The sequence below is a fragment of the Anabrus simplex genome, chromosome 1 (genome assembly GCF_040414725.1).
Source record: "Anabrus simplex isolate iqAnaSimp1 chromosome 1, ASM4041472v1, whole genome shotgun sequence".
In the NCBI taxonomy this organism is placed as follows: Eukaryota; Metazoa; Arthropoda; class Insecta; order Orthoptera; family Tettigoniidae; genus Anabrus; species Anabrus simplex.
Window position 1 is genome coordinate 495,518,267 of NC_090265.1, and position 13,071 is coordinate 495,531,337.

Below are 13,071 nucleotides of genomic sequence, written 5' to 3' on the forward strand. Positions count from 1 at the left end.
AAATGCAGACCAATGTGATTAGTTTAGTTATTAACAGACCATTTGGTGTTTACTCACGTGAAGTGTATAGTGAAAGCACAGTAAATGTCAACCAATCACAAATGTCACCAAGCATTCAATTGTTGGTTCAGGGCTGATCGTATAGCATGGAGAAGTCCATTAAAAGAGGTTTAAAAAAAAAAAAAAAACTTTTCTCATACCATGGATGCGAGTGAGGATAAGATAGCATGAGAAGAAAAATACTCTGAATCTATTTCCAATAATACTACTGAAGAATTGGAAGAGGAAACTGAAGTAAAAATACTCGAAATGAAAGTAATTTTATCATTTACACCGTAACTTTTGATATTACTGGAAAACAGTTCTTAAGCTTTAACTCTAGTAACAGAACTGGTACTAGGGCATGCGCATCTTTCTTGTACACCACTATTAACATATCAAGGTCACGTTATATAAGTGATCATCTTATATGCAGGTCCTTTCCCTTGTAAAAATCATCATTATATAGACTTTCGTATTCCTTTTAACCTAAGCAGACCCTTTCCAGATGTTATAATAAAATGAAAGGAGCAAATTGAACAAATTCATTACTGTATCTCAGATTCCAAAAATGTTCAAAAAATTAATTACTAAGTTCTAAAAAACAAGCCACATAAAGTAATAACTGGAGATCTGTAGATTTCAGGATAGGTTCACGATACTGAGTTATAACACAGACTTTGTAGTAGTCTGTGAAATAACATAATAAGAAACCAAGCGGGACATTTTACTTACACAAATATTGCAAGGGCATCACTTCAGCCGCATCCTCCCCCAGGACAACTCCTACGAGCAGGGCGAAAACCACCAGAACCACCATTACCCATCAATGGATTATATTCTGTAATCACCAAGTAACTCCTCAATAATCTTTTCTCTAAGAAATCAATTGGGCAATATTAACAAGAAATGATGTAAAATGTAATAAACCCTCATTAATGCCAGAATAAAGTTACCATCAGCAACAAAATACAAGCAGAATATTGTCTAATAAGGCCAGCCAATGGATTCAAGAATGAGGAGCACAGAAGTGAAAACTTAAAACAGGTGTTTATTTGCTATATAGTGTGTCTAGGATACTGGAGGGCATAGGCTTAACAATCCTGTCAGGAAGTTTTGAAGTACTAACAGCATTATCACTTTTTAGCTGCAGGTACCACTCAGTTGGCTACAACTTTTCCTGGATAGTAGATTCAACTCAATTGGTACCTAATGAAAGTAGAGTTGAGAAGATTGCCTAGAATGTTAATAGGTTTAAGGTTCAATATAAGTAATTCAACACTTAGCCTTCTGTTAAATTATTACACCACTAGCCATCGTACCTGTCTTCAACTTGTAAGTGGTGCAGGTTAATGGAGAAAAGCAATATGACTTACAGCTGGAGTGAAAGTATGAATATGGCAGTCTATCTGTAAAAGGATAGGCTCCTTGGTAAGTAAACCAATAACCTGAAAGTGAGAGTACCGTAATGTAGGTGTGAAATACGTTTTGGGTACTACTGAGTGGCTAAAAGATATTCATTCTGTTAGTGTAAAGGATATCTTGGACAGCCTTGGTATATACAATGTTTTTTGTCTCACCACCTGGCATATTTATAAGAAAAGAGTTGAAGGATCTGACTCGAGAGAAAGCAACGTACAAAAATACAGTTTCACCCCTTCCGGTACCTGTTAAAACATTGGCCTATATTCCTGAGTAACATCTTTACTCTTAAGCAAGTCTTTAGGTTCCTTAAGAGCATTACTGACAGTCCTGTTATTAATGTAATTTCATGTCCTGGCAGGCCAGGTGTCAAAACAGAATCAAGGAACTAGACGGGACGATGAACTGCACAGTAATCATTCACAATTGAGTTAACGGCCATACAGGATTTTCTTTCCTCACTCAGAATTCGCACTGGTTATCTCATTTATTTCCGCGATCTGTTTATATTTTGGAGGTAAAATGGCTCACTCATAAAGCCACGTATTTCGAGCATCATAGATATTATGAATGTCTTGAAAAAAAAAAAAAACTTTACATAAATAAGGTAGGAAAGGGTCCACCTATTTAATACAAGTGTTAAAATGATGTAAACTATATTATCACGCAAACATCATAGGGACTATCATTATCAGGTCATCCCCAGCCATTACATTAACCATAAATTGGCAAGTTATTGAATAATGAACACTGAAACACAAAATATGTAGTGAAACAAAAATTAAAACCTATAACCTGTTTTCCAGTCATCGACCGGGTCAGGAATGTAATGGATGAATCATATATAGGCTATTAGTACAATGGGGTTGCCACACCCAAAGTGATTTATGAATGACTGATAGATGCTATGAAATGAGAATGGAGAGTGTTGCTGGAATGAAATATGACAGGGAAAACCGAGTACCCGGAGAAAAACCTGTCCCGCCTCAGCTTTGTCCAGCACAAATCTTACACGGAGTGACCGGGATTTGAACCACGGTATCCAGCAGTGAGAGGCCGACGCGCTGCCGTCTGAGCCATGGAGGCTCACACTAGTGAAACAAAGTACATTAAAAATCTAAGAGTCCTTGATGACAATGTTATAAAAACATGCAAAGTAAAACCCTTACCTTCCCATTCTTTGCTCTGCTATATTCTTGTATAAATATGGTAAAATCGTCCAGTCGAATTACACTATGTTAATATGTACCATGAAATAGAACAAATTTAATTCTTGATGCATTTTCTTATGAATGATTATTTGTAGGATATAATGTTTAATAATATTGTAGGAAAACAGTCAGTCACTAAATGAGATGTAGATTGTGATCTTGTCCACTTTGGGGTTGCTTCTTTTGTGTTACAATTTGACCTACTAATACTTTTGAAATTTTATCAGGGATATTGGAAACAGAGGTATTGGCCCAATCTTATGTATGGCTATTTTCGAATGAGAGTTTTCTTTAGCACGGTTTTCTGGTTTTTCAGTTCCATCTGTAAACTTTCAGTAATATTTTGACTACCACTGGACATAGCCTCCCTTTTTCAAATAAATGATCCGTTATTGGACATTATAAATTTTCCAGCTAACTCATTATAAATTTACTCATTCGGGCCAAATATTTCAAGTTCCCTATGGGAATCAACATCTATATCATCTGATGGCCAGGCAGGCATCAATTTTTGGTAATGAGACAACGTCTCACATAGTGCACTGGCATTGCCAGTGGCTCCAAATAGCCTACCCAGTGGCCTCCACAGTATGCACTAGCCATGCATCTTGGTGAGTGTGCTTTTACCAACTGATGAGCCCAACTTACAACACTGTGAAACGCTGGCAACCAGGAATGAGTTAGCTGGAAAATTTATAATGTCCAATAACAGACCACTTATATTGGTATTATTCTTTCATTACTCATTCGCTTTATGTGCCCAAACCATCTTAAGGCCGCTACACATGACCCAATCTGCAGGGTCCCTGCAGATTGGGTGGTGTGTAGGTTTGTTGGGACCAGACTGGCCGACAAAGCTCATGTTGGGTGGTCGGTCGAGCCGACCACACAATCTCCCAACTTACACTCCGGAAGTCGGCCGATAAGCTATCAGTTGCCTCGTCGCCACCTAGCACGTGTGACGTGTGTCAGATGGCAGTGAGCAGATTCAGTTAGATTAGTAGTTCACTATATACAATAATATAGTTTAGATTAATTTAGTTTATAATTTTAGGTCAGTTTCTTCTCGTATTTTCTACTCGTACGTAATTTCAGAAATAAATACTCTTACATTAAAGAAATATATATTTTAATCACTTACTTTTATGTATCCCTTCAGACTACTGAAAATAGCGCAAAATGTTTATGGAATGATTTTAGACAAAAGCTGTGGTAAAATGAAATGAAATGGCGTATGGCTTTTAGTGCCGGGAGATCCCAGGAAGGGTTCGGCTCGCCAGGTGCAGGTCTTTTGATTTGACACCCGTGGACGACCTGCGCGTCGTGATAAGGATGAAATGATGATGAACACAACACATACACCCAGCCCCCGAGCCAGGAAAATTAACGAATGATGGTTAAAATTCCAGTCCCTGCCGCGAATCGAACCCCTGTGACGAAAGACCAGCACGCTAACCATTTAGCCATGGAGCCGGGCAAAAGCTGTGGTGACACGGCTGCACTAAATTGCAAATCTCTAACTCGCTCAAGTAGCTAAAAATCTTAGTCACGATTAATCGCTCTTGAACACTCATACATTCCCCCATTATAGTGTCTTGTTTCTATATTAAAGACGCCACTAGGTAGAGCAGATCATTGAGTGTGTCGATATCCATTCGCAGAAAATTTCTACAATCGAATGATTCCAGTTCTTTCATAATATTTGTATGACAATTTCTTTCTCTGTAATAACCACCTTTTAGCCCAATATTTTCTCTTTCATATCGACTTCAATGATAAGGGAACAGGAAACTGGAAATCAAGTAGGGATGACATAAAATTGATAGTGTTGAACTGTAGAAGTATTGTAAAGAAAGGAATAGAATTAAGTAATTTAATAGATATATATTTACCAAATATTGTAATATGAGTTGAATCATGGCTGAGAAATGATATAATGGATGCTGAAATTTTCTCACGGCACTGGAGTGTGTATTGTAGAGATAGGATAGGAATGGTGGGAGGGGGAGTATTCATTCTGGTGAAAGAAGAATTTGTAAGCTACGAAAAAGTTAAAGCTGAGACTCATGAAATTCTAGATGTAAGGCTCATTTCTAAAGATAATAGGCAACTTGATATATTTGGAGTGTACAGGCCGGGAAAGCGTAGCACTGACGCGGATTCGGAATTATTTGATAGGATAGCTGGCTATGTGGGGAAACGACATGGAAAGAAATGTGATTGTAGCAGGAGATCTGAATTTGCCAGATGTCAATTGGGAAGGAAATGCGAACGACAGGAAGCATGACCAACAAATGGCAAATAAGTTAACATGGGAAGGACAGCTGATTCAGAAAGTGATGGAACCAACAAGAGGGAAAAATATCCTGGATGTGGTGCTGATAAAACCAGATGAGCTCTTTTTTTTTTGCTAGGGGCTTTACGTCGCGCCGACCAGATGAGCTCTATAGGAAAATTTGAAGTAATAGATGGTATTAGTGATCATGAAGCTGTTTTTGTCGTAGTTAAAAATAATTGTGATAGAAAGGAAGGTCTTAAAAGTAGAACTATTAGGCTGTATCATATGGCCGATAAAGCAGGCATGAGGCAGTTTCTAAAAAGTAACTATGATCGGTGGAAAACGGTAAATAAAAATGTAAACAGACTCTGGGATGGGTTTAAAGAAATTGTTGAGGAATGCGAAAACAGGTTTGTACCTTTAAGGGTGGTAAGGAATGGTAAGGACCCACCTTATTATAATAGAGAAATAAAGAGACTAAGAAGGAGGTGCAGACTGGAAAGAAATAGAGTTCAAAATGGCTGTGGAAGTAAGGAGAAATTGAAGGAACTTACTAGAAAATTGAATCTAGCAAAGAAGGCAGCTAAGGATAACATGATGGCAAGGATAATTAGCAGTCATACAAATTTTAGTGAAAAACTGAAGGGTATGTATAGGTATTTTAAGGCAGAAACAGGTTCCAAGAAGGACATTCCAGGAATAATTAATGAACAAGGATAGTGTGTATGTGAGGATCTTCAAAAGGCAGAAGTATTCAGTCAGCAGTATGTAAAGATTGTTGGTTTCAAGGATAATGTCCAGATAGAGGAGGAGACTAAGGCCAAAGAAGTATTAAAATTTACATATGAGAACAATTGACATTTACAATAAGATACAAAAGTTGAAAACTAGAAAAGCGGCTGGAATTGATCAGATTTCTGGGGATATAGTGAAGACAATGGGTTGGAATATAGTACCATATCTGAAGTACTTATTTGATTATTGTTTGGTCAGAGGAGCTATACCAGGTAAATGGAGAGTTGCTATAGTAAGCCCTGTGTATAAAGGAAAGGGTGATAGACATAAAGCTGAAAATTACAGGCCAGTAAGTTTGATGTGCATTGTATGTAAGCTTTGGGAAGGCATTCTTTCTGATTATATTAGACAAGTTGTGAAATTAATAACTGGTATGATAGAAGGCAGTTCGGTTTTAGTAAAGGTTATTCCACTGAAGCTCAACTTGTAGGATTCCAGCAAGATATAGCAGATATCTTGGATTCTGGAGGTCAAATGGACTGTATCGCGATTGACCTGTCTAAAGCATTTGATAGGGTGGATCATGGGAGACTACTGGCAAAAATGAGTGCAACTGGACTAGACAAAACAGTGACTGAATGGGTTGCTATATTTCTAGAAAATAGATCTCAGAGAATTAGAGTAGGTGAAGCTTTATCTGACCCTGTAATAATTAAGAGGGGAATTCCTCAAGGCAGTATTATCGGACCTTTATGTTTTCTTATATATATAAATGATATGAGTAAAGGAGTGGAATCGGAGGTAAGGCTTTTGCGGATGATGTTATTCTCTATAGAGTAATAAATAAGTTACAAGATTGTGAGCAACTGCAGCGTGACCTCGAAAATGTTGTGAGATGGACAGCAGGCAATGGTATGTTGATAAACGGGGTTAAAAGTCAGGTTGTGAGTTTCACAAATAGGAAAAGTCCTCTCAGTTTTAATTACTGTGTTGATGGGGTGAAAGTTCCTTTTGGGGATCATTGTAAGTATCTTGGTGTTAATATAAGGAAATATCTTCATTGGGGTAATCACATAAATGGGATTGTAAATAAAGGGTACAGATCTCTGCACATGGTTATGAGGGTGTTTAGGGGTTGTAGTAAGAATGTAAAGGAGAGGGCACATAAGTCTCTGGTAAGACCCCCAATTAGAGTATGGTTCCAGTGTATGGGACCCTCGGAACCCTCACCAGGATTAACTGATTCAAGAACTGAAAAAAACAAAAAACAAAGAAAAGCAGCTCGATTTGTTCTGGGTGATTTCCGACAAAAGAGTAGCGTTACAAAAATGTTGCAAAGTTTGGGTTGGGAAGAATTGAGAGAAAGAAGAAGACCTGCTCGACTAAGTGGTATGTTCCGAGCTGTCAGCGGAGAGATGGCGTGGAATGACATTAGTAGACGAATAAGTTTGAATGGCGTTTATAAAAGTAGGAAAGATCACAACATGAAGATAAAGTTGGAATTCAACAGGACAAATTGGGGCAAATATTCATTTATAGGAAGGGGAGTTAGGGATTGGAATAACTTACCAAGGGAGACGTTAAATAAATTTCCAATTTCTTTGAAATCATTTAGGAAAAGGCTAGGAAAACAACAGATAGGGCATCTGCCACCTGGGCGACTGCCCTAAATGCAGATCATTATTGATTGATTGACTGATTAACAAAGTCAATGCAATTCCTATTTTTTGAAATTTAGAAAATGAAGGAGCCATGATCACGCGTTTTCAGGCCAGAGCGAGCCAGCCTATTGCAGATTATGCCGTGTGGAGAGCAGCACCCGATTTTTACCACGCCAACTGCCTGCAGATCGGGCCCAGCAGATTGGGTCGTGTGTAGAGCAGCACCCGATTTACCGCGCCAACTAGCCTGCAGATCGGGCCCAGCAGATTGGGTCGTGTGTAGAGGCCTTTAGTCTGCTCTTCTCTATTCATCTTTCATTTTTTCCACTCCAATTTCTTCCCAGATTTTCTCAATCCTTATTTTGTCTCTTCTACTCTTCTTTATCATACTCCTCAAGAACTCCATTTTGCCTGTCTGTATTTGACTCTCATCCTTCTTCGTCATTGTCCAAGTTTCTGCTCCGTAAGTTGTTATGGGTACGTAATACATCTTGTACATAGTGTCCTTTGCTTCCATTGGCACATCTTTGTCCCATAACATGTTTCTTACACTATGATAGAAACAACTTCCAGTTTGAATCCTCTTACTAATCTCAGCATCTGGTTGAGCATTCTCCATTAATTCACTCCCCAGGTATTTGAACGTCTCCACTACTTCCAGGGGCTTGCCTGCAAGTCTAATCTGACCTTTCCCTTCTTTCTTCCCTCTAGTCATAATATGAGTTTCGTGCGCGTAGAGGCGCGCGGCTGTGAGCTTGCATCCGGGAGACAGTAGGTTCGAATCCCACTATCGGCAGCCCTGAAAATGGTTTTCCGTGGTTTCCCATTTTCACACCAGGCAAATGCTGGGGCTGTACCTTAATTAAGGCCACGGCCGCTTCCTTCCAACTCCTAGGCCTTTCCTATCCCATCCTCGCCATAAGACCTATCTGTGTCGGTGAGACGTAAAGCCCCTAGCAAAATAAAAAATATGAGTTTTACTCTTTTCTACACTCTTTGATTCTTCTTTGATCTTCCTATTCACCATATCCAACTTGTTCTTGAACCTTAATGTTCTCTTCTCCCCAAATCACAATATCATCTGCAAATAACATGATGTTCATTTCTCTTCCTCCATATGTTGCTTTTGCTGTTCTCATGATGTCATCCATTACTATTGTACACAGGATTGGTGACAGAACACTTCCCTGTCTCAGCCCACTAGTGATTTTGAACAAACTTGTCCTGCCAACTTGTGTTTGCACACAACTACAACATTCCTTGTACACTGCCATGATCATTTTTATTAATCCCTGTCCAATTCCTTTTTGCATCAGACTGTCCCAAACATTAGTCCTGGGAACACTGCCATATGCCCTTTCAATGACAATGAATGTCATCACCATAACATTCCCATACTCCCAATGCTTTTCCATTAGTTGTCTCATAATGAAAAAGGGCTCTATTGTTGACTTTCCACTTCTGAAACCAAACTCATTTTCCTGTATCTGATTTTCAACCCTCAACCTTATTCTATTTTCCAGTATCCTCTTCATTATCTTAGCAATATTGGATATCAGAGTAATACCCCTGTAGTTCTTCCAATACTTTCTTATCGCTTTTCTTGAAAATCGGGATGATTATTCCGTTTTGCCAATCCACAGGAGCCTCCTTATTCTCCCAGAAACTCCTGAGAACTCTATGTCCACTGCAGGCCTACAGCTCCAGCTGCCTTTATCATCTCCACTGAAATTTCATCTATTCCAGCAGTTTTTTCATTCTTCATCTTTCTTACTGCCACTTCAATTTCATTCACTGTAACTTCTTTACCCATTTCATCAACTAATTGCCTTTCCTGGTCGTCCACTGAATGACTGTCATCAGTTCTCATGTTCAGCAACTTCTGAAAATACTCTCTCCATCTATTTCTTATGTCTTCTGGCTTTGTTAATATTATGCCGCCTTCATACTTCACAAATCTGGTGTTTACTTGATCTCTCTTTGTTTCTTAAGATTCCATACAATCATTTCTTTCTGCCCTGCATATCATCTCTCAATTTCTGTGTGAATAAGGCCCAGCTTTTCCTCTTTTCTTCCTCCACCACTTTCTTGGTCAAATTCTTTGCCTCCACATATTTTCTTCTACTTTCTTCAGTCTTAGATGTTTTCCATGCCATTTTCCCTTCGTTCACTTTAATCTTTACCCTATCATTTCACCAGTGTGTCTCTTTATCTTTCACATTTCCTGGCGTTCTACCACATACCTTTTCTAAACATACAACTAGTGCTTCCTTAAATCTTTTCCATTCATCTTCAACATTCCCCATTTCTGTCCTGGGTACCAAGGGTATTATTTCCCTCTGAAATTCTTCTTGTACGCTTTTCTCCTTCAAATTCCATACTTTCATTCTTTTCTCTCTTCTTAATGGGGGTTGTTCAATACAACAAATACACCTTAAATAAATACAAACAAATCTCCTAAAATAACTACCATGTATAAAATGAAACAAGAGACATTATTTATTTATTAATTTTTTTGCCAACATACGACTACTTAATTAGATATATGAAGGTTTGTCTTCTTTTTGTCAGCCCAATACTGTTTCACCCTTTCTGAATGTAATTTTCTTTCTGCTTCTGGAATCACTCTTCCTATTCTCTGCTTGTTGATTTTGGTAGGTAGCCATTGGCTTTACGTCGCACCGACACAGATAGGTCTTATTATGACAATGGGACAGGAAAGGGCTAGGAATGGGAAGGAAGCGGACATGGCCTTAATTAAGGTACAGCCCCAGCATTTGCCTGGTGTGAAAATGGGAAACCACGGAAAACCGTCTTCAGGGCTGCCGACAGTGGGGTTCGAACCCACTATCTCCCGAATACTGGATACTGGCCGCACTTAAGCGACTGCAGCTATCGAGCTCGACGCTTGTTGATTTTTGTCTGTAGTCTAGTGTGTTTATCTTTCAATATGTTGAGTGTATTTGTTTTGTACTTTAAATCTTCTACTGTAATATGCAATTCTCGCATGTCTTCTTTAAGTTCTGTGATCCATGTAATATTTTTCTTACTCTTACATAATTTTTCCATTATTTTTCTACTGATTCTATTTTCTGGAGATTTTTATATATACATAATTACATTTTTATGTAGAGATGACCTTATGTTATGAAGTCATTAGGGCACATCTAATTTTACACCTCATTCAGTGAATTTAAAGCCCTCAGCAGCCATGAGCTGCCCAAGCCACTGTTCTCACTTTAGATAGATGGAGAGTATACCTTTGCCTAGTACTGCAGAAAGGAAAATGGAAATCAACCCCAACAGTGTCTATTCGTCAGACACTTATAAGGAAAGAGGACATTGGCATTCTTTTCTTCCCTTTTTTCCTTTCTTTCTTTCTTGAAGTATGCTTGAAGTTTCTTACAGAAAAGACTTGTAATCAGGTAAAAAAACAAACACCCACACCTTTATAGCTGATCCATTTCATGAACCTTATTTGGACTCTTTCCAGGTTCTGTACTAAATACCACTGAGAAGGCAGCCACACCCTGCAACAGTATTCTAACAATGGCTTGATTAGAAAACAAAACAAAGTTTTCAAAGTTCTCGAATATATCAAATACTTGTTCCTCCGTTAAAATACTTCTCAGTGAGTTCACCTCTTTAGAACAGGCGGAACAGCTTTCATGGTCAAAGTCTGAAACATTGTCAGCTATAGAATAAATCAAATTACAAACCAAGCAAATACATGCATTTGTATACAACCAAGACAGCTGCAGTCTGAATCCCAGCCAATGTACGAGGGTCTTTTGAAAAGAAAGATCATGACCTTATGTTTCAGATTCCACATATGTGAGTGGTGGTGATGATTATTGTTTTACGAGGAAGTACAAGTAGGCAACCATCCTCTATATAACACTAATCAGAGAGAAAAAATGGAAGAGATCCGACACTTCGAAAAATGAAGGTACCGGTCAAAGTAAGACGAGGGCCACGAAGAGCGTGAAAATGAAAGACTCCCTAGGCCTAAAAAACCTAATATCATTGGGGTCGAAAAGAACAAGAGTTGACCAAGGGATATTGGATAGGAGAGATGAAAGTGAGGAGCCTAACACAAGTAAGTGAAAGCAATGCCGGGACTCAACTGAGAGTCCCGTGATCGCCAACCCACGCACCCAAGTTCAGCCCCTGGAGCCTCTTTTAGTCGCCTTATGACAGGCAGGGGATACCGTGGGTGTTATTCTACCACCCCCAACCACAGGGACCTCCACACGTGATACTGGTTTGAATTTAGTATCACTTTCAAACTACTTCTTTTCTTCCCTTTCTTTCTTTAACCCAACAGCTGCCGCAATCCAATGTAAGTTTGTTTGAATCGTAAAAGTGCCGCGATCCGATGCTGTAAAAGCAGATTTTCAAATACTGTTTGTTCAGGTTTAATGCAACAGATGACTCGCGTATGCATTGGCTGATCCATGGTATCTCTAACTACAAGTAAATTCCATTTTCTCTCTGAAAAAGAGAATATAACATTCTTATTTTTTATTTCTTTGAGAGGTTGGCACATGCTGGCCATGTCATGTGCGCCACGAACTTTGTGCGGCAAGTTTGTTTGATTTACAAGTAACTAATCTCATTTTTGTTCCGTATTGTAGGATAACAATAGGTAAGATTCTATTAGAATAAAATTTATTACAGCCCTATTCAATACAATTCACTGTTTGAGGTGATTAAATTCTAAGTGATTTGTATACACTACATAGATACATGTTTCGCCCTGTTTTTGGCCATCTTTAGCCTATGGTCAATCTTAAGGTCAAGACCCAGGTCTTGTCTGAGTTAAACATTTAGAACCAATATATACAAATACGACCTTATACTAAGAATCTTCCTATTTTTATAAATAAAACTTTAGGTGATAGGTACAAAAATTATAAAAATGTGCAACTTCAATTAAAAACAAAATTTGTTACATGAATACATTAAAGATTTTTCTAACAATTGACAAACTGTACAAAGCAACACTTGGATCTTTTCATCTTTGGATGAATCGTTAGATTGGTAGTTTGTAGAAAGTATGTTCGTCCAAGGTTCTTTTTGTTCAATTATGCCATTCGTTTGGCAGGAACAAAATAGGAACCATAGTTTGTTGTCGTTCTTGCAAAGCTTGAAATATCCCATGAAGAAAGAAGCATAGCAGGTTGTTACTATTATAAGGAATTAAGCAATTTTTGTGGATTAAACTTCATGTATGTTGGAGTACGTTATCCAATGTCGTTCAGTAGTTAGCTGTTCCCTATGAAGTGTTACTTGGATGCTTTTTAGACTAATGTTATCGGTGTTTCATTGTTCTGCCATGGGATTGTTAATGTATATTGTACTTTCAGTCTGATGTTAGCTGGATCCACTTGTTCCTGTTGCATCTGAACGACTAACCTCTCCACTTCTAGTGAAATAATGATGCAGTAGCAGATGGGTGGAGCGTAGAGGGGGAAAGGGAGTGTATACAAATCACTTAGAATTTAATCACCACAAACGGTGAATTGTATTGAATAGGTGGCTACAATAAATTTTATTCTAATAGAATCTTACTTAAGTTTGTTTGACGCGAGGTATTGCTTTTATCGTATTTTTGCGTATTATATTGTGAATTTATGTAGGGTAAAATATTATTCAGAACACTTGTGTTAAAAATACACTCAGGCTATGTTGTTAGGAAGTGACAGTGATATATCTTCTAGTG

At 38.3% G+C, this 13,071-nt stretch overlaps 1 protein-coding gene across 2 annotated transcripts in view; it reads right to left on the reverse strand.

Annotated features, from left to right (window-relative positions):
- Positions 1 to 13,071, reverse strand: part of LOC136867732 (selenoprotein S A) — a 55,866-nt gene that overhangs the window by 21,357 nt on the left and 21,438 nt on the right. Inside the window, exon 5 of one of the 2 annotated variants that reach the window (XM_067144725.2) lies at positions 775 to 880. The exons of the other annotated variant lie outside the window; for it this stretch is intronic. Coding sequence (XP_067000826.2) covers positions 798 to 880 — 83 coding nt within the window. The 3' untranslated portion in view covers positions 775 to 797. The remainder of the gene's footprint in view (positions 1 to 774; positions 881 to 13,071) is intronic. 2 annotated transcript variants of the gene reach the window in all.